Raw genomic sequence first — 26,740 nt, 5'->3', positions numbered from 1 at the left:
CTTGTATGAGGAGTTTTTGGACTTTTTGACTGAAGTGCTCCTTTTTATTTTTTCCTCTTCTGTATTGGCTTGAATATTACTACATCTGTAGCATCTTCTCACCACCTGTCTGGGAATGTTTATGGAATTTTCCTCAATGTTGTCTGTTGAAATTCTTCAAAAATTACAGAAATTTCAAAATTTCATAGATTTCTGTACCAACTAGTTGAGCTCTGCGAGTTGTATCTTTCAGGTTTAGCATAATTAAAACAAGTACGTACCACCAAACTACATGAATAATTAGAAGAGGGCTATAAAGTGGAATAGTTGCCCTTCTCAATAGAAGCTGCTTCCTTGAATATCAGAATTATGTTTAATGACTTTTGGTATCAAAAATTTTTTTCTAGCTCTTAATGGCTTTAGAGTTTGTGGCACAGTTCTAACTGTCCACGAAAGTGGAATACAGGTTACAAAGGGGTCATTAAACACACAGAATATTCTCTTACCTTGTTAGTTATAGCAGTTTGGTGGATGGCCAAGCCTGAGTAATGAAGTGTCACAGATAGCACTGGAGCATGCATTTGAATGCCTATGTAGAACCAAATATTTCTGATTAACTTCTTTTCTACCTTGCCAGTAAACTGTACAACTGTGCTACATGAACTCTGTAAAGGGTTTGCTTTTTCTCTGGTCCCACAGTTTCATAGGGCCCAAACTATGGAGTACTAAATTCTAAAAGCTGTTAAAACTTTCATAATTAGATAACTACTATCTCTGTCAAAATGGGTGTTGAAAGGCTAAGGGATGTAAGACGGGTATCTGGCAATATTATCAAACATATTTTGTTTGTTTCAGTAACCTTACAGATACATTTGGGAGTTGTTTTGTCTTTCAGTAATGTATAACCAACTTTTAATTTTTTAAGGTTTCTAAAATCTAGAGCCCCATTTCATTTTTAGTTGAAATGAAAATGCTACATTAAGAATCTTAATTCAGGAATGGATAAAGAATGTATTTTGCCAACCTCAGGAGCAGGTTTCTGTTGTAAGAGGCATTTTTTCCTAGACTTGTTTCTGTGTTTTAAAACCCAAGCCTATTTTTAAAAGGTTAAAAAATGTGATCCTTTTTTGGAGACTCTTTAAATATTTTCCCTTCTAAGGAACACAAAATGGCTGTCCCTTTAACAAATTAAAGAAATATGATAACCATGAATGGGATGATGTTGTTTTGGAGAAAGATCTAGGTTTCTTTTTTCCTCCAGTTGTTGAAAAGAGCGATGTTTTAAAACAGCTAAAAATGTGTAGAGCTGCATTTCTTCTGTTCCCTTGCTTCAAGAGCAGCTAATGTCTGGTGAAGTAATCAACACTGCTTCATGATAAATTTAATAGGCAAAGGCTTATTTTACCTCTCAGTTTGAATACTGTCAGAAGGCAGTAATTGAATGTGCTTGTGTAGCTACTAGCTGAGGGTTTTGCTTTGTCCTCTCTCTATTCACTGTGCTTTAAATGTTCAGGAAACCCAAGTGTAAAAATGGTGTAAAAAGGTCATGTCAAAATCTTTGTCTGTAAAGTTTAAAACTTTAATATTAGGAATGTGGTATTTACTACCCATGTGTTTTCACCTTGCTACTTTTTTCTTTAATTTATTTCTTCCAAAGTCTGTTAGTCAGGTCCAGACCAAGGATCTGCACTTAAAAGAACATTCTGTACCACTTTTATCCCAGAGGCAGTTCCTGGTTCTTGGGAAACTGTGAGCGAGCCTTCAGTGTACTAATTTAACGTAAATCAGATGGAATCTGTAAATTCAGAAACATAGTTTGGTTCTGTTGCTGTGCTTGTTTACAGGAATCTGTGGGATGAGCATTATTAATAGAAACTGGCTGGTCTTAGAAACTGGCTGGTCTGTGAGCACCACACTGAAATGTCACTGGTTTTGAAGAGTATTAAGATCTGAGAGATATAGAGAGAGTATTTACAGTAATTCGTGTCCATCTTAGAGGCTGTCTTTTGGCAGGTCTGTGGCAGGTCTGTGGCACAGAGGTGTGGGATTATGGTGCGAAAGGAGAATATAGTGAGCAGAGCACGATCAAAGACCTCATGTTTTGTTATCTTTGAATTGATCCACGGAAGTATGAAATACATGTCTTGTACTGCTGCTCTTGCTTTGCACCTGCTTGCAAGGCTTGCAGAGACTGTGGTCTGGTGCTGCTTAATGAGCTATGGAGGCTCATTCTGGCAGCCACAGGGCCCTGAGTTAAGTGAAGTCTGTAGGGGTGACTGCTGGATCACAGAGCAGCATCAAAGCCAGAGTCTTCACCTTCTCTGTCTCTTTCTCCCACAGTGATATGCTTTATTTACAGGGAAGAGGAGAGAGTCAAGTTGCAGGTTGTGAGCTGGATTGTTGTAGGATCAAAAAGTGTTCTTTTGTGTTTAGGAAAAAGCTGATGATAGACAGTAGGTGCTAAGATAGCCAAAAAGTAGTCACAGTGTTGGCTGGAGGGTCACCTTGTCAACTGGTAGAAATGCCTTTCTGCTGAGATAATGCTTCCCCTTATCTAATTTATGTAGTAGGTACAGAGTAAAAATGTTTGATAACTCGCATCTTAAAATGCAGTTAAACCAATACTGGGTGTTTTTATTTTCCATTGGTTTATTTCCATATATCCTTCTAACATATCTTGATAATCAGGGACACCATACTGTAAAATGCTAAAATTTGTAATGTTACAAAAATCGGATATATGACAGTCCCATAACTGACAACCAATAAATAAATTATTGGGTGAGGAAAAGTGTTTGAGGGATTATTGAAATCTCTTGCATCTTTGATAAAATCTAAATTACATGTTGCTGTTTGTCTTAATAACTTGAGCTGGTGCAAAGGCAAATATACAAAAATGAACAAAAAATCTATAATTTTATTTAACTAAATATTTTTTTAATCTACAAAAACCTAGTGGTAAATGCTATTGCCTTTGCTTGAATGAAATATCTGCTGCAAGTCTCTCCAGTTTGCAGCACATCACAGTAAAAGATTCCAGTAAATTTACTGCTAAACTGGATGCTGAAAAGGGTTTTTTCTGTGTATAGATGAATCCTGCTACTGCTGTCATTGGTAATGTGGGCAGTGCCTGAAACTGGACCTGTTTGTCTGTTAGATGCCCATCCTGCTGGTTTCTGTGTCAGAGATGCATATATGAGCGGAAGGGATCAGGTGTCGCTCTGTGAAATTACATGCACCCATGATGTCAGGAGCTCGACCCTCCCCTTGCTGTGTGGAGTATGACTACTCATTACTGGAGAGCATTTGTCTACGTGGCACCTTGTGTGCATTGTGGACCCCGCTTTTTGGGGACCTGAGCAGCATTTTGCGGTACAGAGGAGGTGAGTGGTAAGATGCATGTGATGGTGTCTCCTTCAGTCCCTTGCTCTGAAGTGGAGTTTGCACAAGAGCTGCACCATAGCCAGAGCTGAGTATTTCCTCCCTACGGGCATCCTCTTCCTGCCTCTCCCAGCCACTTCCAGCAGCCAGGCTGAGTTACTGTAATCCCCAGCTAGAGGAAAGACGTGAGCCATTCATGTAAATTTTTTTTCTAAACAACAAGGATAGTGTGAGAAAAGCAGAAAAGACCACTCAGTGCTATGTGTGGACATTTTTTAATTCTTCTGCAGGAAGCAACGAGTACCATTAGGTACCCCTTTGTATCCAGGAAACACCAATATAAACTGGTTTGTCAGGGCATTACATGTGGAAAGTACTGATTGTATTTCAACATGGTTCTAGTCAGTGCTGTATAAATAACATTGATTGCTTCTGATTAGCTAAATCTTCAGGTTATTTATCCTCTCAGGATTCACACTGAGCTAGGCACTTACTATTTCCAATTGCACAAGCTCCCAGGGGATCCACGGTGTGGCACAAGCAAAGAGTGAAGAGAACAGAAGCCAGGATGGCACCATCTCTCCAATAAGTTGTGTTTGTATTACCCAACACAAAAAAAGTTTGTTGTACTGGTGATGCAATGATTATCCTCCAAAGGAAGAGCTAAGTTATCTTTTCTTGTGCACACTTGTAGAATAGGTAGACTAGACTGATATTTGCCTTTCTTATCCTTGCAGAGGAGGAAGATGTCATATGACGGAAGTAAGCAGCAGTACTTCATGTTCTCTTCGTGTGGCATAATGATTTGAATGTGCTCATGATTTCTTGCAGTGGAGATGGTGGAGTTTAGTTTGCGTGTGTTCCATTAAAGATTGAGAACCACTGTAGGTGAAGGGATTTTATAGAGTAGAATAGAGCAATGGTGTAAGACAGCTGACTGACATGTCTTGTTTTAGCCAACCATGAAGAGATGCCCTGTGAGTAGCAGTAATGGTGAGGTCTGGGATAGATATTAATGTGCTTCACTGGTTCTGTAAGGTAACACTTATGAAAAACTCTACTTTAAACTACTCCTTGCAGAACTTACGTTACTGTTTCTTAACTTACATTGTAACCCTGTTTTCTTCTGTACGTACGAGTCTGTGCTACCCGTGCTGCTGCTTTTAAGGTTGAATTCAGGATGGCGCTGCTAGAAACTGCAGAGCTTTGTCTGGTGGTGTGAAATGCTTTGGAGTCAGCTGCAAGATACTTCCTCCCTCCACAGAAAATAAGAAACTCTTCTCTCTCAATTTTACTGCTGATAGACTGGCTGGATTAGTGTTTACCTTGATACTCTTTTTGTACTATATGAAAGCTTTGGGATTTTTTTGGCTGAACAATTTGTGACCAGTGATTTTGTAAAGGATTTTGCCTTCTGTTTTAAAACTGCAAGAATGTATGTCCTTGTGAATGTAGATAAATTGAAGGGCACTAGGAGATGAGGATTAACAAATTCATGGTTTTAAAGGGAGTGTATGCTGGGATGGTGGGTGTGTCATTGTAGGCAGGCAAATTCTCAAATCCTATCTGACTCATAGAAGGCTGTACTTATGCATTAACAAGCAATGAGCTGCACAACTGTGTTGTTCTTGGAAACTTCAGCTGTAAAAACAAGGCCATATCTGAGCTGAGACAGCCTTCTCTTAAGACAGATTTTTTCGTGGCCTGTTTTAGCAAGTAGAAGACTTGTGCATAGCTGGTGAGCTCAGACCTTGCTGCTGTAAAGATGTGGAGTTTTTACTGGTATGCTCTTCTTATTTGAAAGGAATACTACTTTTAGACTATGAATTTAGAGGATGTAGTGCATCAGAAGTATAATAGTAGAAATCAAAGTTGCTATGATGACTATAATTATATTAATTCCAGTGATGACTTGTATCAGTAGCTTGCTGTTTAGCGTGGTTAAGGCAACCTGCCTTGGGGATAACTTCTATGAAGTTGCTAGAAAACCAACACCAGACACTTAGGATGTTGGTGTGGAGTAAAAGTTGCTACAATGTGTTTTGTGGTCAAACATAATTTTTTTGCCTCTAGAAATAAGAAATTATGAAATTCTCACTACTTCATTTGCTGCAACTACGAGTGTATCATGCTCAGCCTGATCTGTTTTGTTTATCCTGTCTATTATGTGAAATGCACACAGCATATTAACTAAGACCAGCCACCCCTCCTCCAGCTATAACATAGACATTACACCAGTGTTTCCACATTCTAGGGACATTTGGGGCAACTGGGTAGCTGATAAGCTTAATATCCTTTTTTCCCCCTAAATCTGAAAGATGTTGACCTAGTTTACAGACATGAATCATGTATAATGATATCAGTACCTCCTGATGGGTGTGTAACAATTCCACTGGTTTATTCTGTTTGCAGATGCTGTGACAATGGAGTTAAGCTGCGCTGAACTACCTCTTTATGTAAGTCCTACAACACTAGGCTTCTGCCTGAAGAGTCACTTTCTTTTGGGTAACAGCTCATTCAAAAGCAGGGTGAATGAAACCAAAAACCGTTCTTTGTTTTTCCTGAGACTGGAGGCTGTTGAATGTTGCTGTCTGATGCAGGGATGTCTGGAGGTGATAGTTTTCAATACTGTGACTCAGGTCTCTGAAGGAAGTTTCAAATTTTTCCCTTCCTTGTGATCATTATTTTCTTCTCCTTCAATAGTCTTAATGCCTATGGATTTTTTTGATTTTTTTAGTTTTTTGTAGATTTTAGAAGTAGCTGTAGTTAGCTCACCCTTTAGCACAGTAGTTGACACATTTACCCAACCCTATTACCCCATTTCGGATCTAACTTTCTAAATTCCTTAGTTTGTTTAGACTTCTCTTAAGGTAAGCCTTCTTTCTGTTTAAAAACATTTGCACCCTGGCTTGAACAAGATACCCCACAGACAAAGCATCCTTCAAAACCCAGAGCTTTGGAGAAGCTCCACGGACTGGATGTGCTGTGACGAAGAGGAAGATGAGGAAGAGGGGGTCCCAGAGCCCCCTGCCTCAATTCCCAGAGAGGCGTGCCAGGGGGAGGATGTGGGGGCTGGATAGATCTGGGGTTGTATGGACAAATACCTTAAATTGTAGAAGCCTCAGGACATGGGCGCGTGTGTCTGTACTCCTGTGGTAGGTGAAGGCATTCTATTAAAACTGCTCTCTTATCTCTATAATAATTGCCTGGTGAGTAATTTTTTGGCTGCTGGCTGATCGTTTAAGGCAACAGTCTCATTTGCAGTTTTCAAAAGCAGAGCCTGTGTAGAGACACCTTTCACCCTCTTTCCCACAACTTATGGCTGCTTTTTCCCTATAAAATCCCAAATTACCATTCTCCGTGCTTCCACAAAGCAGGAGCTTGTGTGTTATGTAAAAAAAGAAGATGAAGTTTGCAATCAAGTGGATTCTTTTTCTGCAAATCCTGAAGTGATTGCTTAAAATAGATGAACTCGCAGTTAAAAAAGAGGTACTAACAGGAGTGAGTTTTTTAGCTTTGTTTACAAAGAAGGTCTGAGGTGACGTAAGTGCAGCAAGTGTAAGAAAGATGTGGTGAAACACAATCCCATCCAGGTTTCTTAGATCCTAACCTAGGATTCTAGGATGGAGAAGCATCCCTCCGTGGTAACCGTTTAGGAAGTAAAAGATGCCTGTATGAAGAACATTTTTCTGCGCAGTAGCTTGCTTTGCTTTGACAGCAAGTGGAAGCTACTCCTAATTTGGTTTGCTCTTGGCATGCCCTATTATCAGAGAAGGTGTGTCCCATCTCATTTACTCTTCCAAAGAAAGGAGTGCAGCTGCTTTAGATGGAGGCAGAGAGGAGGAGGTGCATTCAGTCTGCATTCACAGCTCTCTCCCCTCTGAGAATAAATGGGAGCCAGAGGAACCATGCTGCCAAAGCTCAGGCAGGAGCAAAGGAGGGGGAGTGAGTACAGCCTCGTGGCCATGGTTGCCCTTCAAGGTGCTCTGCTCTGAGCAGCTTGAGATGACAGTGTAGCTTCCCTGCTGTTTCCACATTAACTGCTGACCCAGGAGGCTGGCTCTCATGAAAGACAGTGGGAGTGCAACTTGGAAATTAAATGCTGTTGTGGACACAATCTGGCCGCTTTTTTATCACATCCAATATACCTGTAGCCTATCCCTACAAAGGCATGTCTGTATTACAACCTCAGTTAATTGTCCCTTGCATCCACACTGTTTTATTTACTTTTACTACTAAATAACAATTTTGAAGTTCTTTTGATCTTTTGTTACTTTTTCACAGGATATACTCTCTCTGTAGCAGTTTTTTGGGCAAACACCTGGCTACAGCCAGGTTCATTAGCATCTTCGCTGTTTTCTTAATCTGTGATTTTGTAGTTTCTCAAGGATGGGCTGACATAATACCTCAGGACTCAGTTGAAAATCCAGCTATGAATTCACAGGTACCTTGGGCATAGAAGGAGTTTGTATTTCCATACAGAGAGGAAAAAGTGAAACAAGGGATGTGTTTCACACCTGAGGGTGCAGATAACAACAGCAAATTCCCGGTGTGATTTTTAATGTTCTTAAAAACAAAGCCTGCTGTACTGTTCAGCTACCATCTACCTGGATTTTCCATAGGTGAGAAATGTGGTGAAACAGAGTTAATTCTAAGATGTCTTAGTTGACAAATAAGTTAATTTTATTATTCATGGGAAAAAAAAAGACATAAGCCAGTTGACACTGGGCAACGAATGAAGCAAGCCAGCAGCCAGAGGCCATCTTGCCTTGCCCCATTGCTGGCTTTCATGCTCCCTTAGTGTTCTGTCTGTACACTTGACAGCAGTGACATGGAAGGGGAAAAATAATTGCGGAATTCCATAATGGACATCTGCATAAACTACTTCCAGGTCAGCTTCAGAATACAACAGCATGGCTGTTATACAGTGGAGAAAATTAAAGACGAAAGTTTCAGATTAGGAGTCAAAGTCCTGTTGTAAAGATCAGAAAGCAAAAGGTGGTAGAAAGTTCAAATTGGAAAGAGGATTTTAATGCATATGCAGGGATTGGACTAATTTGGTACTCTGTCAGCATCTTTTAGTTGTTTGGGCTGTAGTGCGACAGTCTTCCAAAGTGCTCCGAGTTGGTTGCTATTGTTCCAGCTGAAGACAGGTTAGAGTGCACTGTAATATTCATGCAGTCCTGGACTCTTCTGAATTCTTCAGTTCTGCACTGAACTCCATGCAAAAGGTGGTTAAATAAACAGGGTTTTATTTGTACTCTAGCAGTGTGTCTGGGAATAATATGAGCATATCTGCTGAAAAATGTTCAGAGGTTCACAGGCAGAGGGACTCTGAAAACACCTGGTTAGGCAGTTAAAAAGTTGTGAATCATCTTGTTTGACAGAAAGAAATTCCAATTTTTTTTCTAAAATATGTTATTTGTATGGCTAGTTAGAGCTAGAGGGACACATAAGCAGTAATTGTTACCTTCCTCACAAAAACATGAGAGAAACAGAATGAACAGAAATAATTTAACGATGTTATTCTGTTTTCTAAATGATTGAAATTCAAACTGATACATGATTCCAGTATGGTTTTGCATGATTTGAGTAGGAAGTGGCAGTAGGACTTATTGATTCTAAAGTGACTAATTGATTGTCTACCTTGCCAAGATGTTTGCCTTCCCACTTCACCCATTTTGAACTAAGAGTTGATGTGGGAAGAAGGGATAGTTTTCCATGGTCACATACAGCTCATGTACTTGCTGCTCTTGCCATGTTTTCAGTGTCTTCTGGCCAGCCCTTTGTGGAAAGAAGACAATTTCTAGCCTATCTTGTCCATTCTGTGCTTTCATGTTCTTTGCTGTTGCAGTAGGGTTGGCCATAATTCTTAGCTCATCTGTGTGTTCATCCAGGCTGAAATCACTTAGAGGGTGATTTCATAACACAGAAGAGAAATGTGGTTTAAAATGTAAATATGTGTTGGCCTTTCAGCATGCATTTGCTAATGCACAGAGCTGTGTTCACTGGCCTGATCCAGCGCTGGCTGGGGTCATGAGTATTTTGTTGTTGACCCCTGTGGAAGCCTGGTGAGGTCTGTCATGGGTGGTTTGCATGGGGACACACAGCAGAGCGTGCACTGGCTGGCTTCTGTTTGGATGTAGACTTGCTGCCAGAATGAGACTGAGGAAATACATGTGAAAGAATAGGATCTATTTTAAAAGATACGAAGGAAAAGAACAGGTGCTTCAAATCATGTCCATCAGCAGGCAGATAATTTTTGTTCCCATGGTGTATTATTTCTCCTCCACTTTTTGTTTTCCTGTTCAGTCCCTAAACTGAGATTTTTCTGGGCAGGGACTTTGTGCTTACATGTGTTTGTGTAGTGTCTGCAACAGTAGAGCTCCGATATCACATGGGAGATGAGAATAATAAGTAGATTTGTGTATTTTAAATCAAGTCAACTGAAAGAGATCATTTCTCTTAAGTCAATGGTTGCATGTCAGAAGGGATGGTAATTTTCTATTAATATGCCTTATTGCAGAAGTTTTTTTGACCTGTGTATGTTGAGCTCATTCCCAAGCTTTTTAATTCCTCTGTATTATTTTATGGATGGAGATAAATTGTGTTGTTGTTGTTGACAGCAAAACACTGAATGATATTTTTAACAACAGACCAGCAAGAATGTTAATATATGTTTTGGAACTGGGCTTGAAGAAAGTTTTTTTAGTTCTTCCTTCCCTACTCCTCTGCTTTCTAATAAAAACATGCAGGATATTTTCTTCTCATTTTCTCCCTTTGCCATATGGGAGACTGAAAACTTTTCTCCACCTTACCTGTTGTCACAGTTTGATGATGGGCTAAACACAGCTTTAAGATTGGTGGTGATAAGTTAAAAAAAATAATGTCAGTTTGATGCAAAGTGCTGACTTGCTCTATGGTTCAAATTGTTTAAGAACACTGGTAGATTAATTCTGTACCAGCAGTCAGATCCATGACTGTCTCTTATCCTGCTGCTGACATACAGCAGGCATAAAAGCACAAAGCCAGCATAAGCTCTGTATCATGTGCTAATTCAACAAAAATGAGATTGTGTTCCCAGGTCTGGCATGGGTCATTAGTGTGGCTGGATGTTGCTCATGGTGACATCTAAAAGGTCTTGCTGCCAGCTGTACCTTAAACTGAGCAAAGGGCTGACTGAGAGAGTTAAACAGAAGAAACAGGACTGAAGAGGACAATTTTTTGTGATAAGATGATGCCATAGAAAATAAGAACCTGGGCATATTGCATGTGCACTGAATGAAGCGCATCAATATGTGTAATACATGTTTCTTTTTAAAGTGGGTAATATTAGAGGCAACTTAGCCTAGAGTGGAATAGCATAGAGACTTGCTGACATATGCATGTTATTACCCGTTACTGTGTTTTTATTTTTAGAGGAAATATATCTATTTTGCAGTAAATGAGAAGAATTTGAAGTATTTTAAATGGCTGCTGCTGGTGTTTGTTTGTTTGTTTGTTTGTTTGTTTGTTTTTCCTGGAGGCAAATCTTGCAGTTCTCAACAAAAAACTTGTTCTTCTGCCTGTGTCTGTGAACGGAGTGAGCCTAGGTTGAGGCTAATGATGAGGCAGAAGGTGTAACTTACTTTGATGCATCAGCTTTGGGAAAATCACAGCGTATGCAATTTCAGAAACTCTCAATACGGCACATGTATTTGAGTGTGTCACTGAGGGAGGAGTATTGCAATAAGCTTGACTGAAAAACCACAAGGTTTAAGGCTGATCTCCTATTAAACCCCAACAAAGTAAACCACAAGCCTTCATCTCTCCTCTCCTTCAAAACAAAACGAAAACCATCCAGCTTCTAAGTAATAAACAGGCTGGAGCTCAGCTTGTGGCTGAGAACAGCTGTGCAGAAATGGAGGCTGTGCATAATTATTTAGTGTAACATTCTGGCACATCTCTGGCCATTTTGTATCACTTGGCTACTGTGTTATCAAGGCCAAAGACTTGTTAAGCCCTTAAAGAAGCACGAAGTATATACCAGCTGCAGAAGGTGGGAGAGGCCAGACCGGTATTGTTTGGGTGGGAGGAAGTTCCCTGTGTTGTGTGTTAGGGGACCATGTGAGGGGTGCTTTCAAACAGGGTGGGCAAAATTCATCTTTGAGGAGTAGCTTGGGCACTGTTGATTCTGCCTTGAGGCACGGGAATCAGCTAGTTAACATCTCTGGATCTCTTCTGTCTTTGTTCATCTTTGCTTCAAGTGTGCTTTTGTCATTGGTTTGGGTCTAACAGAGTGCTTAATTTTTTTCCAGGTTATGTGGGCTACTTAGCAGTCAAAAAGATGGCTATATCTTCTACCAGCACTTCCTTTGGAAAAGGCATATCTAAACCAAAGTGAGGAACTTGCTGATATTTCATGTCAAAAGAGAGCAGCTTATCTGTCTTCATTAGGAAATTTCTCTGTTAGTGCTTTTCTCTTCAAGGTTGTGCTGGGACCTTTATAGAAGCATCTTTCAGATTATATCCTAGGACTCAAATGGTCATGGAATGCTTTTTTCTTCACTCTTTTGACATCCTCTGCATTTCTGAAAAAGCTGCTTCACACTGAGAAAGTACCTACAGGTAGTTGGTGCCTAAAGCTGAGGTGTTTTGGAGAACCTGTCATGGTGTATTTCCCACGTGCGGTCAGGGTCTTGTCCACAGGTTCAGGGGCTGAAGAGTGCAAAAGAATGAGGTTCTCAGGGTGCCGCTTGAGTTTTGTAGTGTAAATGAGCAGAGGACTGGCTCTTCTCCAAGCAACTCTGTGTGTCCACTTAATTTTTATAAAAGTGTGTGTATAGGCTTTTGGGCAATATGTAATACTAAATATGACCCTATCATTACATACTTTGTCTCCAGTCTGTAGGTGGAATTCTGCTTGCCTTGTTACTCTGAATAGAAAAAACTTTAATCATACTCAGTTGCTTCTTCTCTCAAATCATTAAATAGGGGGAAAAACACCCTATTTTTACTTTGAATGTTATTAACTATACCATTAGAAAGCTAATGCTTCTAGAGAAAAGTTCAGCTTTTTCCTCCTGTCTTGTTTTTCAGTTTTTTACTCCTTGCTTGTGTGTAGATACTGTTTCATTGTGTGCTGAATCCCATTGCATTCAATTCCATTAGGGTACATGCTTTCTTAAACAAGTCCATTACAGTGCTTACTGCAATCTGTCAACAAGAAATGCCTAGTGGACATTATAAAAATATCACTGAACATTAAGGCATGTTTAAAACTGTTTCCCTGTTATTAAGGTTTTGAGTATGGTTGATTTGTGTTCATTTAGAATTTCCCTACTGCTTTTTTGCATCTTTTGTGTAGAAGTGTTCTAAGTTGCAGCTAAGTTGCAGCAAAGGTCATTAAAACTGTATGGCTACCACTATTCTTGTCTGAGCACAAGTAAAATATAAAGATTTTCTGAAGCGAGACTTCTGAACAGTGAAAAAATAATGGTTAAATTGTAGTGGCTAGTAGCAGCTGACATAGAGGAAAATAGCCCCATTATTTCTGGAAATACTTGGCTATTTACATTTACTTCGATGTGTTGGGTCTTGCATTTTGGGAACAAATAAGCCATTATTTTACCTGAGCACATAAATATTTTTCATGGAACGAGTAAATACAAATGCGGTGTTTGTTTATACCATTACATTTACAGATAATGTAAATTTTCATGGTAAAAATTTGGGAAAATAGAATTATCCAGGCTGTGTATGCAAGAATAGAGAGCAATTGTTGAAATGTGAGTGTTAGGCAGCACGGTGGCCTGGATCTGGAAGCCCACTAAAGGTCTTTTCGTATTGCCCTTGTTTTGCTGGGGCAGGTTGCTGGTGAAGAAGATGGTGTTATCTAAATGATTCTGAAGTGGAAGAAACTTAGTTTAGGTTAATGGCCAATAATTAAGGCATGGGCTGTCTTGCTGCAGAGTAGTGATCAAGCACATTGGAAGTGCCATGGTCATCTCTTCAGCTCCTCCTGCCTGCCTGGATGCCGCCATGCTTCAGCCATGAGGGATTGCTACCTACCTATCCCTCTTCTCCTTATGAAGAGTCAGTCCCTTACTGGGATGCAGAATAGGGTCAGACTGTGTGGAGATAGGAGCTCTTGTCCCAGGGCTTTGGGGAGTCTGGTCTTTTCTGCTCCCCACCCAGGTTGTGAGGTTCAGGAGACCCTGCTGCTGTGTGCTGAACACTGTCAGCTCTCAAGTGCTCTGGAGAAACCAAGAAAAAATATATCTAAAAACCTGTTTGGTTACATTAAAAGAGCTCATAGACCTATAAATCCTGTTAAAAATACAAACCTTGCTAATCTCCTCCCTGGTGCAGTGCCAGGGCAGTGTTTTCACTGGTAATAAAAGGTATAATTTACTTTATGGATCACAGAGAGGTAAATACTAACTCTTGCTCAGCCACGGGTTTAATGTGTTTAGAGTTGGTTCAGTGGCTCTCTTAATGCTGCCATAGCTGCAGCCTCCTCTCCCTAATCCTCCAACAGCAAAGTCCTCTGGGTCCATGCTCTCCCAGCTGCCTTGTATTCAGTCCACTTGACCAGTTTTCCAAAGATAAGGCACCTGTGTGACTTACCTGGTTTGAGTTTTGGTACCTAGAGGATAACTGTTAAGCCTAAATTTTGTATTTAGAAATGCAGAAGAAATATGCCAGTTGGGATGTGTTTCCAGCTTCAGTGTCTGGAACAAACTCAGAATAAACATCACTCTGTAGAAGGACAGCGTTCCCATTTCAGATAGTGTGTATATTATAATTTATTTCTGTTGGTTTTGCTGTTTTGAACTGATACGTGAATTAGGGTTTAATTATATACTTTTAAATGCCAATAACCATAATTTTAGTTTCTTCATGCTTTTTAATTAAAATTACCTGCGAATGCCAGAGCTTTTTGCAGACCAAATTACCCATCCACATTATTACTCAACAGACCAAAAGGGTTATTTGCAACTAACATAAAAAGATTTTTAAAAAGATGATGAATTAATAACAACAATAATAAGAACAACTACAATAACAACAACAACAACAACAACAACAACAACAACAATAATATATTCTGGTTACAATAGTGCAAAACCCAAAGAGAAATATGAGAAAACACTTGGCAATTATAATAACACTTCAAGCTACTAGAAAAGAGGCGCATTATCAGTTTCTGGGGATGACAGGTATGTTTGCTCTTGATATTGAACTCATAATGTTGTTTACACCTGTTCTTATGGAGACAATCCTATCTGAGGAAGATTTTGTGCTGGAAACTAGCCTTTGTCTCTTCACCCCAGTTCATTAGACTCACTTATATTTAAGAGGAAAACAAATGCAGGATTCACATTGTTATGAGTGAGGAGAATGATGTCCTTGGGGAAGGCAGGCTAAGATGTGATGTTGGGGGGGTGGCAACAGTCACACTGAAGTGAAGTGTGTGTTTGCCATATACTGAATAAGGCAAGGACGGTAAGGACTGTCAGGGGCATAAGTGTGTGTAGTGGGTTTCTGTGGCTGGGTTTTGGTAGTAGGGGGGCTACCGGGGTGGCTTCTGTTAGAAGCTTCTAGAAGCTTCCTTGAGCTGGTAGAGCCAATGCCAGTCAGCTCCAGGATGGACTTCCTGCCGCTGGCCAAGGCCAAGCCAATTAGGAGTGATAGTAATGGCTCCGTGATAACATATTTAAGAACAGAAGGTTGTTGCGCAGATGAAAATTCCAGCCAGGGAAGAGCAGAGTGAGAACATGGGAACAACAATGCAGACACCAAGGTCAGTGCAGAAGGTGGGGGAGGAGGTGCTCCAGCCGCTGGAGCTGAGGCCCTGCAGCCCGTGTAGCTTGATCTACATTTCCTCCCTCAGACTTGTCAGACATTTGTTATTGTTTGCTGCTTCTCAGATCCCTTTCCTGTTCTTTTTTGAAGCTATTGTATGACAAGTTTTTCTTGGCTGGTTGCTTTCTATTTACTATAAAGAAACCCATAAACAGATATCTGGGAACTAGTATTCTTTGAAAGCAGCATATTCATTTGTAGAATTACATTGGTGCTTTTGTTTTGCAAACTGAGTCCAAGATCATTTAAAGCACTTTTGAATTTTTTATTTTTTAAAACAAAACTTACTTTAATATTTGGGTTCACTGACTGAATTATTGTGATGCATTTTAAATAAAAAGTCAGTTACATTTTTGTGGGTCAGGATGAAGGGAATTAGTTGAAAGACATTATTTAAAATGCAGTTTTTAAAATCAACCTTCGCTTGAGCAGGCATAAAATCAGCATTATTTTCTAAGTGGAAGTAGAAAACTGCAGGTTTGTCATTGTATCATAGCCTCTCTATAGCAGAGTTATAAAGGTTATAATAAACTTGCATCTGAACTGGACGTCAGTGGATTTGTTGAAGATGAGAAATTTAGTAGATGTTTCTCAATGCAGTCTCCTTTTTCAGGGACAGGTGACTATACATGCAAAATTTGACAAGGACATTTACCTCCCAGAGGACGCCGAATTTTACTTTGTTTATGGTGGATCCCTGAAAAGATACATAATGTTTGCTGAGCGAGTTAGTGACAGTGCTCTTCAGTCCATAGTTCCAGGTGAGCCTCAACTCCTGTTTACATTTTTCAACTCTTTCCTAAACTCAAACCCCCTTTCAGAGCTGCACATAACCAGACGATTTGGTATAACTCTTTTATGGCTCTGTATTGGAGAAAATGCAGGAGTTCGAATGATGGCCTTTGACCAACCAGGGGTGATCCTGCCTTTTGTAGCAATCCACGCAAGTGCAGTATCAGATGTAGACAATGTTACTGGACTTGCATAGTTAGCTATGCATTAAAGTGCAGTCTTCAGGGGTGGCATAATTTTTAATGCGTTAATTCTATGCTGTACCTGTTTGCCTCTGGGCATCCTAACACCTGCAAAAGTCCTGTTTTTCCTGAGCCTTCTCTCGGTGTAGCAGTCAGCCTGGCTTGCAAGATCCTTCTGCTGGAGGCTTGCAATGCTTGGAGCTCTGCTGGAGCTGGACATGGTACAGAGGTGTCTGCGAAACCATTCCAGGGCGCCTCACTGCGAACAGGGGGATATGTGTTGCTTCTCAGTTGGCTTTCTGCCTTGACATTGTCTGCTTCAGGGATGTAACATAAACCCTACTTGTCACCTCTGTTGTGTGCTTTGTGACCTTTTCATTTGTGTGAGTAGGTGGCTACAGATGTGATGTACCTGTGCAATAGGATCTGCTTGTTATTTGTTCGTGTGTTCTAAAGGGGATTTAGAGTCTGAAAATAAGAGCAGAGTATAAAAAAGGAAAGTTCATCACCATTACGTGGTGGCTTCTTTAATCCTGTAAATGGTAAATGATTGTCATGGATTACAACTGGAGAAAAGGCAATGCTAGGCTCGTTCCAAGGCTTTTTAAATTTTCCTTTAAAGTGCCTGAAATGACATTGTTGAATGGTTGCTTCTGGGCTAGTAATAAAAACAGAGGGCTGCAGGCAACACTTAATCGTGGCAGAAGGCATGAACAGATGAAAATAAAATGTGAGGTTAAAATATAGCCTGCTGATGTTAGTGCTATTTTCTGGTGGCCAAATTAAACATAAGGGAACACAGAGCACTTTAAAAACAATTGCAGTTGTGGTAAGTACTGCTTCTTTCTGCAGTTACTAGATTGCACATATACTTGTAGTTATACAAGGGGTATACAGGAGTATGTTGGAAAATATAGATTTGTACCCTTAGTACATTATGGTTAGCTCTCCAGTGAGACGTACAGCTTGCACCTCTTTTAGATATGTGACATCCACCCTCCCTTAGATGTCAAAGCAGTAGGAGGGAAACACAAAGTCCTGAAGAGGTTTGAGAGACAAACTCCCTCGGACTTCAAGGGTCCCAGCTGTAAGTTAGAGAGTTGATACAACATTTAATCAAGTCTGCCAAGATCCTGAAACATGCATTAGTTAAAATCTTTTGGGTTTTGGCCTGGATAGGTACAAAAAAGGATGTTAATAGATATTTTACTCAGAGTTCATGTTGCAGGCCACTCCCCCACTCTTCTCATGAGCATCATATTTTTCCTAATGCTTATCCAAGAACCTTCAGTTCTTTCTGTTGTAGTTAAAGAACGCTCACCTAAAAAGACTGGTTCTAGAATTAATCATGTTGGTATAATTTAGAGGAATGGCATTTCACAGTCTAGTTGAATCCAAGTTCATTGCTAGAAATGGTTGGTGGATGCCCTATGACAAATAAATGTAATGAGAGGAAAGAATAAAATAATTCTGAATGAGCAGTCACAGCTCTTAGAAGTGAAGTGGAATAAAAAATAACATGTATTTTCTGAACATAGATAATGTTAGTGATTAATTTAAATTAAAATTACAGGCCATGGACGCCAAGAAGCAGTTTCTGTCTCTATTAATGTACACAGGGAGTTACTCACCTGTGGTCCTCAGCAGCTGTCCCATCACTTACAGAGAGAATCTGTCTTGCAAGTTGTCTTGCTTTCTGGTCAGTCATGCAGAATGTCTCACTACCACTAATCAAAAGCTGTTGCTGGATAAATTTGGGCTAAGGATGAAAGATCTGCAGTTGCTGGATGGCCATTACTTATGAAGAATTGCCATTGACCTGGAACACCCTTGGACACTGCCCAGAAGGTGGTAGGGTTTTATTTTAAGTCAGAAAGCTTTTAACAGTGGTTTGGTGCACAGTTCAGGGCAGAGTATCTCACTGTTTTATCCACGTTCTCAATCTTTGTGCTTTATTTTTTGGTTAACATGAAAAAATTGTTCAGGTGTGAGAGGGGTAATCAGAGATTTGGTTTGTGCCTGGAGAGTTAAAAAGGATAATAATGGTTATTGTAACTCTGTCTCTCCAGGAAGTTTTTCTGCCTTGACTATCTGTGAATGTAGTTCTTTATTTATAAATGGACTCTGCCTTTGAAAGGTTAAAGAGCTTTAAAAGCTTTAAAGGGCTGCTTAAAAAAAGCAAAAGCTGTAGCAGTGAAGTTTTGCTGCTGTGATTCTAACCAAGTGACATATTTTATCTACACAGACAAAAAGGAAGTGGTAATAAAAGAGAAGAATATGTTACTGTAGGCATTCTGATATACAGAGTAAATGTGATTTTTGTCACTGTTCTGTTAATGTTTATGCTTTATTCAGGACTATGATCATTCTTTGGGGAGCATATCATTAAACAAGTTTTCTTTTGTGGCTTTTTTTTATTGTAGAAGAATGGGGTGAAAATATATGTGAAACTTTACATTAGGGTATGCTTTTGAAATTTTTGTAAGAAAACCACGTGAAATTTTCCAAGTTTCAGGTTTCATTGCAAACAAAAAGCTGTAGTTATGGTTTGCTTAAGAGTATAATTTTTTTTGCAGACCCAGCTGATTTATAGCTGAGATTGGAAACTTGATGGCTTCACATGTTTTTCATTGAATATTTGGTGCTTTTAGCTGCTTTTCTTTTAGTATTTTAAATTGCTAAAAATTGGAAGACAGGCAGCTTCCATATGAGCCAAACAGGAATAGATATTCATGCAAGCTTTTGGGAAGTAAAAACACAGCACTTAGCCCATTTCTTTGGGTGAGCACTTTTTTCCTGTCTTAAATATTTCTAATTCTTAATGGCATATAGCTTGAAATCTGAAGGATGCTTTTTGTCTGTCTGTTGTAAACCATTCTTTAAACAGATGTGAAAACAAGTACCAAGTCTCATTCAAATATTGTCTAGACAGGAGAGAAAAAAATAAAAGGCCATTACTTGTTTCATTTTGATGTGTAGTAAATATTTGTTCACATTACTCAACTTCTGGAACAAGTGTTGGATCTTAGGAATGAGTACCTTAAGTCAAAGCCTGAAGAACTCAGCTGTAGTTTTGTTCACAAGCTTGGCTAAGTTTTTCATTAAAACAAGTTGAAACCCAACCCAGGCGTGGTAATGAGAGATGCTTGGGCATAGCCAGCTGGGTACCTTCTTGCTTGAAACACAGGGAAGAGTTATCCTCGGTGTGTTGTGAGTGCAGAGAGTCAGAGCACATCTCAGCTGGTACCAGAGTAAGCTCTGCCAAGGCAGCTGCTATCCACGTAGCAAAATTCTCTAATTTTTAGTTATGCTAATTGTTAATTTTCAGGTTTATAACAACATTTTTATGGAAAAAGAGTATGTTGCCCTTGTGAGACTTTTACAGGTCTTGTATTTTTTTGTTTCCATGTATTTTTCATACTTTTTCACTTTTCAGATTTAAATATATATATATATAATATGTATTACATTATATATTTATATATATGTATACATAAACAAAATTTGAACACAGTGAAAAAGCTGAGATGTGTGCCCCAGTTGCTATACAGAGCCTCTCTGAACATTTGAAGTGTTAGATGAGCATGTCTTCATCATGCTGCATTGGGGTTGCCTCATGGGCACTGTTGCACTTGAAGAGATTACATCTCCTTTTGTACATTGCTGTTAAATTAATGCTATTAAATGAAGGTGCAGTCTTTTACCTTCTCTCTGAATAAAACAAAACCTGATCTGACTTCCTGGGGCCTGGAAGCCAGCTTTGCCACTATTTAGTTATTTTCAAGAGGAAGACTGCTCTTTTAGGTTTTTGGCTATTAATAGAAGCAATACAATTAGAACCTGAGTTATGAAAACAAATTGTGGATCTCAGGGAAGGGAACAGTGTCTGTACATGTTTAGTTCCCTCTAATGAACAAGGAGATTTTCCATTTTATTTCATAAATGCATTGTAATTGTTTTCTAGGAATAGGTCTTGTGGGGTGAACTGAAATACCCAAAGTTGCTGCTTTATAGTCTGCCTTTGGGGGACACCTTCCCTTTTTCTATGGCATTTTTCACTTTATAGCCCTCTCCCTGTCCTTTTCATTGTAAATCGCATTACTCTTTCCACTTAGTGTTAACACATTCCTGCTAAGGTACATAAGTTCAAACCTGGCTGATGCATGTTTTTGATGTAAATTAAAGAAAATTCTGTCTGTCTTTTCCTTAGTGAGAATTTTAGATTACTTTTTATTCCTGTGGAAGGAAAGGGAGAGGACTGCCTGTTCTCCTTCATGGAATTAGGAAAATAGTGGGAACAGTGGATAAGTATGTATAGGTCTGGTAAGATTTGTGAGGAGAGGTAAGAGTTTTGTGGTCAGAATGCTCAGGGAGTTAGAGAAACAGACAAATCTTTGTCCCAGTATGAATTTGCCCTTTTGGAAGCTGTGCATGGCAGACAGAGCAGGATGCTAGCCTGTGCATTGGGAAGCAGATGAGTGTCTTTCAGTGCCTGCTGCTGACCCAGAAAACTGTGACATGGGGTAAGATATTGGCAAGCATGCTTCAACCTGTGGGTCCCCAGCAAGTGCATGATTCTCATCTCCTGGACAATGGTAGTAACAGCAGAGAGGAGGCATTTGAGGTTCCTCTGATCACAAAGGGGCTTTTTGGGAAAAGTGCTGAGCACTTGGAGATGATCAGAGTGTTAAGAGCAAGTACTGTAAGAGATACGAGAGATAAAGTTTCCTATTTAAGACAATACATAAGTAGTGGACTCAGAAGCTGGCTCTGTTGCTCAAGAGACCAGATATGAAGCTGTGGTCTGACCTAGCCTCAACTTTCAATCAGCACTAGGTTGGAGAAGCCTGCTTTTCTAGCTGAAAGGGTGTCCCCACCTGTCATTGGGTGGTGCTCAGTAAACAAGTGCTTAAACCAGACTGCTGGAGAGAGCATTTGGCTGCAGTACTAAAAAATGAGGAATACCCCTCCAGAAAGAATATCCTGTGGTGTTTTGCATCTTTGTTGGGGTCACCAAGCAGCAGAGTCAACTGAAACTTCACATGATAGTGTAGGTGGGGCACCACAGGCAGCCTTTCCTGTGTGGAGCTGGTGGATGGGAACCTTTTCTAACCCTCCTGCTGCTAAAACTGCTGGAGCAAAACTCCTTTAAGCCCACCTTTGTGATGGAGCTTAATCTTCCCTCATCTCCATTTCTTCTGTAGATTGATGCCAGCCTTTGAGTGTTCACACAGGTGTGCTCTCAGATGGACTGTCACATACCTGACTTCACGTGTCAAAGTGGGGTGTACCGAAGACAACTTTAAAAATAATCTCATAGCTAAGGGAAAAATGGAAAAATTAGCAGTAATGCATAAAAGTATGAAGCCAGAAAAAAATGGAATTTTTCAGCCAGCTTTGATGTCTCCCCCTGCTTGTCAAGCCTTGAGGTTTTTAGTCTGCCTCCAGGAAATGAATGAGATTCAGAGCCTGGAACAGGCTTAGTCATTTCTGTCAGAGAGAAATACTTGGTTTTAGTTTATTTTTTTGGACATAGGAAGGGATTCAGGTGCAAGGAAGAACAAAAGGATTCTTTTAATGTTTTAAACAGACTGAGTTCGGCTCAGCTCTGTGTAACTCAAATAGAATGTTTTGGCTGGAGAACTGGGATGCAATGCAAAACAGTATCTTGATAGTGCATATTTACAGCACCACCTGCCTTGCAGTAGTCGACCTTGTATGAATCAGCCAGCAGCAGTGGCTTTCAAATCTTAAGAATTGTTGGGTTTGTATATTGATGAAAAATGGCATTTTATACCATTTGAATATGAATATGTTGTAGAAGCCTTGTGTTTTCCTTTTTTTCCTTATTCTGTTTCAGCTTTCCAAGAGTGCAGTTAAATTAATTACGTTGGATTTTTTCCACTATTGGGGTGGTGGTGGTGTCTATTTCTTAACGGTTTTCTTTCTGTTGTGTTAGTTTTTTTTGTTTGGATTCTCCCCCCCCCCACCACTGTTGTGCCACATTTGAAATCTTCCTCAAGGGAATGGAAAAATAAAGTGAAAAGTGTGGGGAAAATGCTATTTATTCTGTCACAGTGAGGAGCTATAAGAGGAGGTGGTAAAAGAACTGAAACTAGAAAATGTTTTTAAGAAAAAAAATTACTAAAACCCTGTTATTTCCAAACTTTATCATTCTTTAATGCAAATCTTTTCTTTATAGGCAGATCTATTTAAAAAGCTTATTATCAGTATCCTGTCTTTTTTGTTCTTTTGCTTTGATATTGCTGATCCTGGAATACAACTGCAGCAGATTTTGGGTGAAGGGATCCCTGGTCTTATCCTCCTCTCAGAGCAGGGCTTGCTTCAAGGTTGTATCAGGTTACTTAGGATCAGGTTTTGAACACTTCCACAGACAGACAGTTTGTAACCTACCTGGGTCACCTATCCCAGCATTTGACCATCCCTGTGGTAAAAAATACTTTGCTTGTATTGAAAGAACATGTTTACTTTTCCATTTAGACTTCTGACTTCACAATTTGTATTTCAGATTTTAGTATCATGAAGCTATTAGTTATCGCTTTATGTCATCAGGTTCTGCTCACTCTTGGGTAAGCCATGTGGGAGTAGTAAGAGGGTAGCCCAGCAAACATATCATCTAGAGAAGTAAAGTATGGAGAGGAGTGTGAGTGCTGTTTCTAAGTTCACTAGAGGTGAAAATAGCCAGTGAAGCTTCTTGGTGGTTTCGCTACTATGTGTGTTCCAGCTGGTCATAAACAAATCTAGCATAAAGTTAGATGAAGGTTGTTAGGGTGGGCAGATAAAAATCAGTTACTAGACTATTTGTGGTGAGATAATAGAAATTATTGTTGTAGATGGTGTTTTCAAATGACAAAGATTAATTGTAGCAGGCTTATTCATACTGCCACCAGATTTGGCCACCAGAAGGGTAACTTTATCTGCTGCAATGTCAGAGCAGAGGGAAGGCTATCCCTCATCAGGGAAGGCTTCCTACAGGCTTCGTTTTTGCTGAGTGAGAAAGTCCTAATCTTATCATGCTCAGAGCAAGCTTACCTGGCTTTTTTTTGTGATGTTACAATATATGTTGAAACCCAGTGGCCCCAGGCCAAAGTTGAGAGTAAAGTTTGCCTTTTTGTTTCTGTGTTTTTAATCCGAGTATCTGCTCAGATGTTTAGTGTGTTTGATATTGGTTGATGTTTGAAGTAGATTAATTTATCTGCTGTCTCATCATTAACAATATATATATATATAAATATATAGTTAATATATAGTTGGAAGCATCTAAAGAGCCCACTTTGCTGTCTAAAGTTGGACTTTATCAGAATTTAAGTACTCCAGATCAAAGAGCAATCCTGAAATATTTTTTTTAGTGAATATTTTAATCTTTGAATGCATAATGTTTGCTCAGGGTCTTGGTTCTGGACCACAGCATTTCCTGTATATTTCAGCTCCCTAGTGTACATATAAATGCACACTAGGGAGTGCTAGTGACTTTCATCACTGGCTGCTGCTCTGCTGGGGTCCAGACTGGCATAGAGTTGAGTCTGCTACAGTCCTTGTGAGGGATAGTCTCTGAAGTACAGAAATAGCACTGGGGCCAGTGCAAATCACAAATGGTGTTACCAGTCTCTATTCAGAAATATAGCTTGGGAAAGGGAAGACACTAACAAACATTTTCATACTGTAACTGAATGTTACGTCATTCTCTGAGCAAGTGAGACATCCAGGCTTTGAGCATCGTTTTTCACTTCTGATGTGTGTCATGAGAAAGGCATCCATGTCTAAACAGCAGAGGCTTCTCATAGCTGATTGATTGTAGTCAGTCTGCTGCTTTCTTGGTCTTCTGCTTTGCATCCCTTGGATTTCCTTATGCACCATAACCCATTTTCAATTACTCTGCAACAGAGGGGGCAGGGTATGCTTCCACTAGAGGAATGATCAGAGGAAATTTGAAGTTGTGTGTGTTCAAATCCCATCTAGCTGAGGAGGAAGTTGTACTGAGGGCTCCCATTTTTTAAGTGGCACATCAGCCACATGTTTTGGGAAGCCTGAGCCCTGTTCATTTAAATGTTCTTCCCTAGAAGAAGGTCTCAGATCCAGGCACACCAGGGTGTTTGATGTGTAGTGTTTGGCTGGGCTTTGAAGCTGTGAGTTGGAGTCGAATCCTCTGGGTTGAATTTGTTCAAGGACAGGTTGGATAGTGCTTTAAGTAAACCTCGTCTAGTGGAAGGTGTTCCTGTCCTTGGCAGGGTCTTTGGACTAAGTGGTCCTTGAAGGTTCCTTTTGACCCAAGGCTTTCTGTAGTTCCATTTAGCAAAGCATTCTGCAAAGGCTTGAGTTGGATTCAGTGGACTTTAAGGTTGCACATGCTTGAAAAGTTTGAAACATACATGCTATCTCGTTTAATAGTGGTGTAAACACTATAGTTCATATTAAAGTTGGTAACTAAAATATAGCAATGATCATTGACTCCAAAAACTGAAATCAGAAATGTTTTGTAGACCTTGGAGGGAAAAACCCCTGTGGCCCTGGATCATATGCCCAGCTGGATGTATTTTTGCCTAGAACATGAAATGGGAAGACCAAGAAAAAATTTTATTGCCCAAAACCTGGGGAGAAAATTGTTGCATAGGCAGGCTAATGCACCAGGTCACATGTTGGCTAGCCACAAGTAAGAATGAGTTTGAACGTGATTTTTTTTATAAATAATGACATAACATTTTGTATGTGTGTTCTAGAAATACTTAGGTACATTTTCTGTATATGTTTAGTGATATTCTGGTTTAAAGAATTTTTCCTGCATCCAAATGTTAATGTTCTGTTTCTGTTAGAACTGCAGTGAAAAATGGGTTTCAGATAATACATACCGGTTTGCTGGCTGTTACAGTGCTAGAGTCCGTGTCCTGAAGCTCCCTTTTACTCTGATGTCTGGATTTTGTTTTGTTTATTGGAGGAAGTGTGGCCTGGTTTTCTGGGATTTGACTGTCTGAAACTTTTAATTACGCTTGAAATGGAAGGTAAAACATCTGGATGGCTGTCATCAAATAGTCAGAGCAAAAACTTTATCACCAGTGGAGATCCTGCAGTAATTTTCTCTGGGGAGTGGTAGAGCAAATTCCTCAGGTTCCTTGCCATTCTGGCCTTATGCGATGTGGAGATAAAGGATTCTTTTGAATATAATAACACTTTAAATCCAACATTTTCAAAAAGGGGTTGATGACTTTCCCCCTGTCCTCAGAAAGGTCTTTGCAGAAGGCAGCTCTCCTGTTAAGATGTTAAGAGGATGTACTCAGCTGAGACATGACAGCAGCCTTCAATTATGTGAAAGGAAACTGTGAAGGGAAACAAATGAAGCATTTTTCATTCAGATGGGAAAAGAAGCAGCAGGCTTATACTGAGAAAGGGTGAGCTAGATGATTGTTGTTATGGTGAGGGTAAAATTTTCCCTGGTGAATATTGCCCAAGGAAGTTATGTTGGAAGGTGTTTAAAAGAGATGAGACAAAAATTAGGCTAAAGGCAAAGAATGGACTAAAGACCACTTGAGGATTCTTCAGGATTTTTTTTTTAAATTAAATATACCTGACACTTTCAGAGGGAGTACTTAAACTGAATAGGAGTCTGCTGTGAGCTACTATATTTGAGTGTAAGTAGATGACAGCTTTGCTCAGTGTATAAGTGTTTCTGAAAAAAATGCTTATTGGCTTTTTGACTACATAACTAGTCTCTCTGCTAGGGGATTGCATTCTGTCAGACAGTTTATCTTGTAAATATCGATATAGAGAGGAAATTTGGCAACAATTTTGCCATTGACTTCAATTCTTATTATTTACACCAATGTGTGCACATACCTACGTATGCTTCGTGAGCTTCACCTTGCCATTGCCTCTGGAGTGTATAATTTTCAATTACTTCTTCTGAAGTGGTTGGGTACAAGAGAAGAAGAAGTCTGTTGAATAGGGATCATAAATTTCAATGAAATTTCATGAATAACTGGAAGCCTAGTAGATTTCAGATGATTGTTCTAAGAGCTGTAGGGTAACTCCCCTTAAATACTTGACCTTGTGGAAGCACTCTCATATTTAATTTTATACTAAAATATCAGTGTATAGAACAGGTTGAGTGGCACTTGAGAATATTTTATTTATCGCTTTTAAATTGCAGAGACTTTTTGTTTGAGAATATATGTAGACAGATAAATCTTTCTTTGAATAAAGGCCAGGGAATTGCTTGAATTCATGATCTAGTGATAAGTGAATGATTCATGATCTAGTGATTAAGTAATTGTTGTATATCTTATTTTAAGCTTCATCCCATTGCACTTGATGATTATTTGCTGAGAAGAGAGGAGAGGAATGATTGGCACAGGAGGTCACCTTTCTGAGGGGAGAGAAACAAGAATTTTGTGGCATATTTTATGCATGTGAGTGTTAGCTTAGCTTATAGCTCTCTCTGCTCTTACCATCCTGATAAATAGCCTGCCTTTAAAAATCATACCACCTTTTTTTTCTTTTAAATTTTTTAATTTAGATACTTGGCTGTGTTGCCAGATGTTTTGTGT

General features: G+C 39.5%; 1 protein-coding gene across 3 annotated transcripts in view; it reads left to right on the top strand.

The window, feature by feature from the left end:
- The window catches only part of ARHGEF28 (Rho guanine nucleotide exchange factor 28), a 113,146-nt gene that overhangs the window by 2,123 nt on the left and 84,283 nt on the right, over positions 1–26,740 (top strand). Inside the window, exons 3-4 of one of the 3 annotated variants that reach the window (XM_064641204.1) lie at positions 5,773–5,816; positions 15,821–15,968. The exons of 1 other annotated variant lie outside the window; for it this stretch is intronic. In XM_064641204.1, coding sequence (XP_064497274.1) covers positions 5,773–5,816; positions 15,821–15,968 — 192 coding nt within the window. Of the gene's footprint in view, positions 1–3,005; positions 5,817–15,820; positions 15,969–26,740 lie in introns of those variants that run through there. One more of the 3 variants, XM_064641208.1, reaches the window with a different exon arrangement.

This window comes from Pseudopipra pipra, chromosome Z (genome assembly GCF_036250125.1).
Source record: "Pseudopipra pipra isolate bDixPip1 chromosome Z, bDixPip1.hap1, whole genome shotgun sequence".
In the NCBI taxonomy this organism is placed as follows: Eukaryota; Metazoa; Chordata; class Aves; order Passeriformes; family Pipridae; genus Pseudopipra; species Pseudopipra pipra.
Note: the sequence above shows the minus strand (reverse complement) of the source record. Positions and strands in the feature narration are given on the sequence as shown.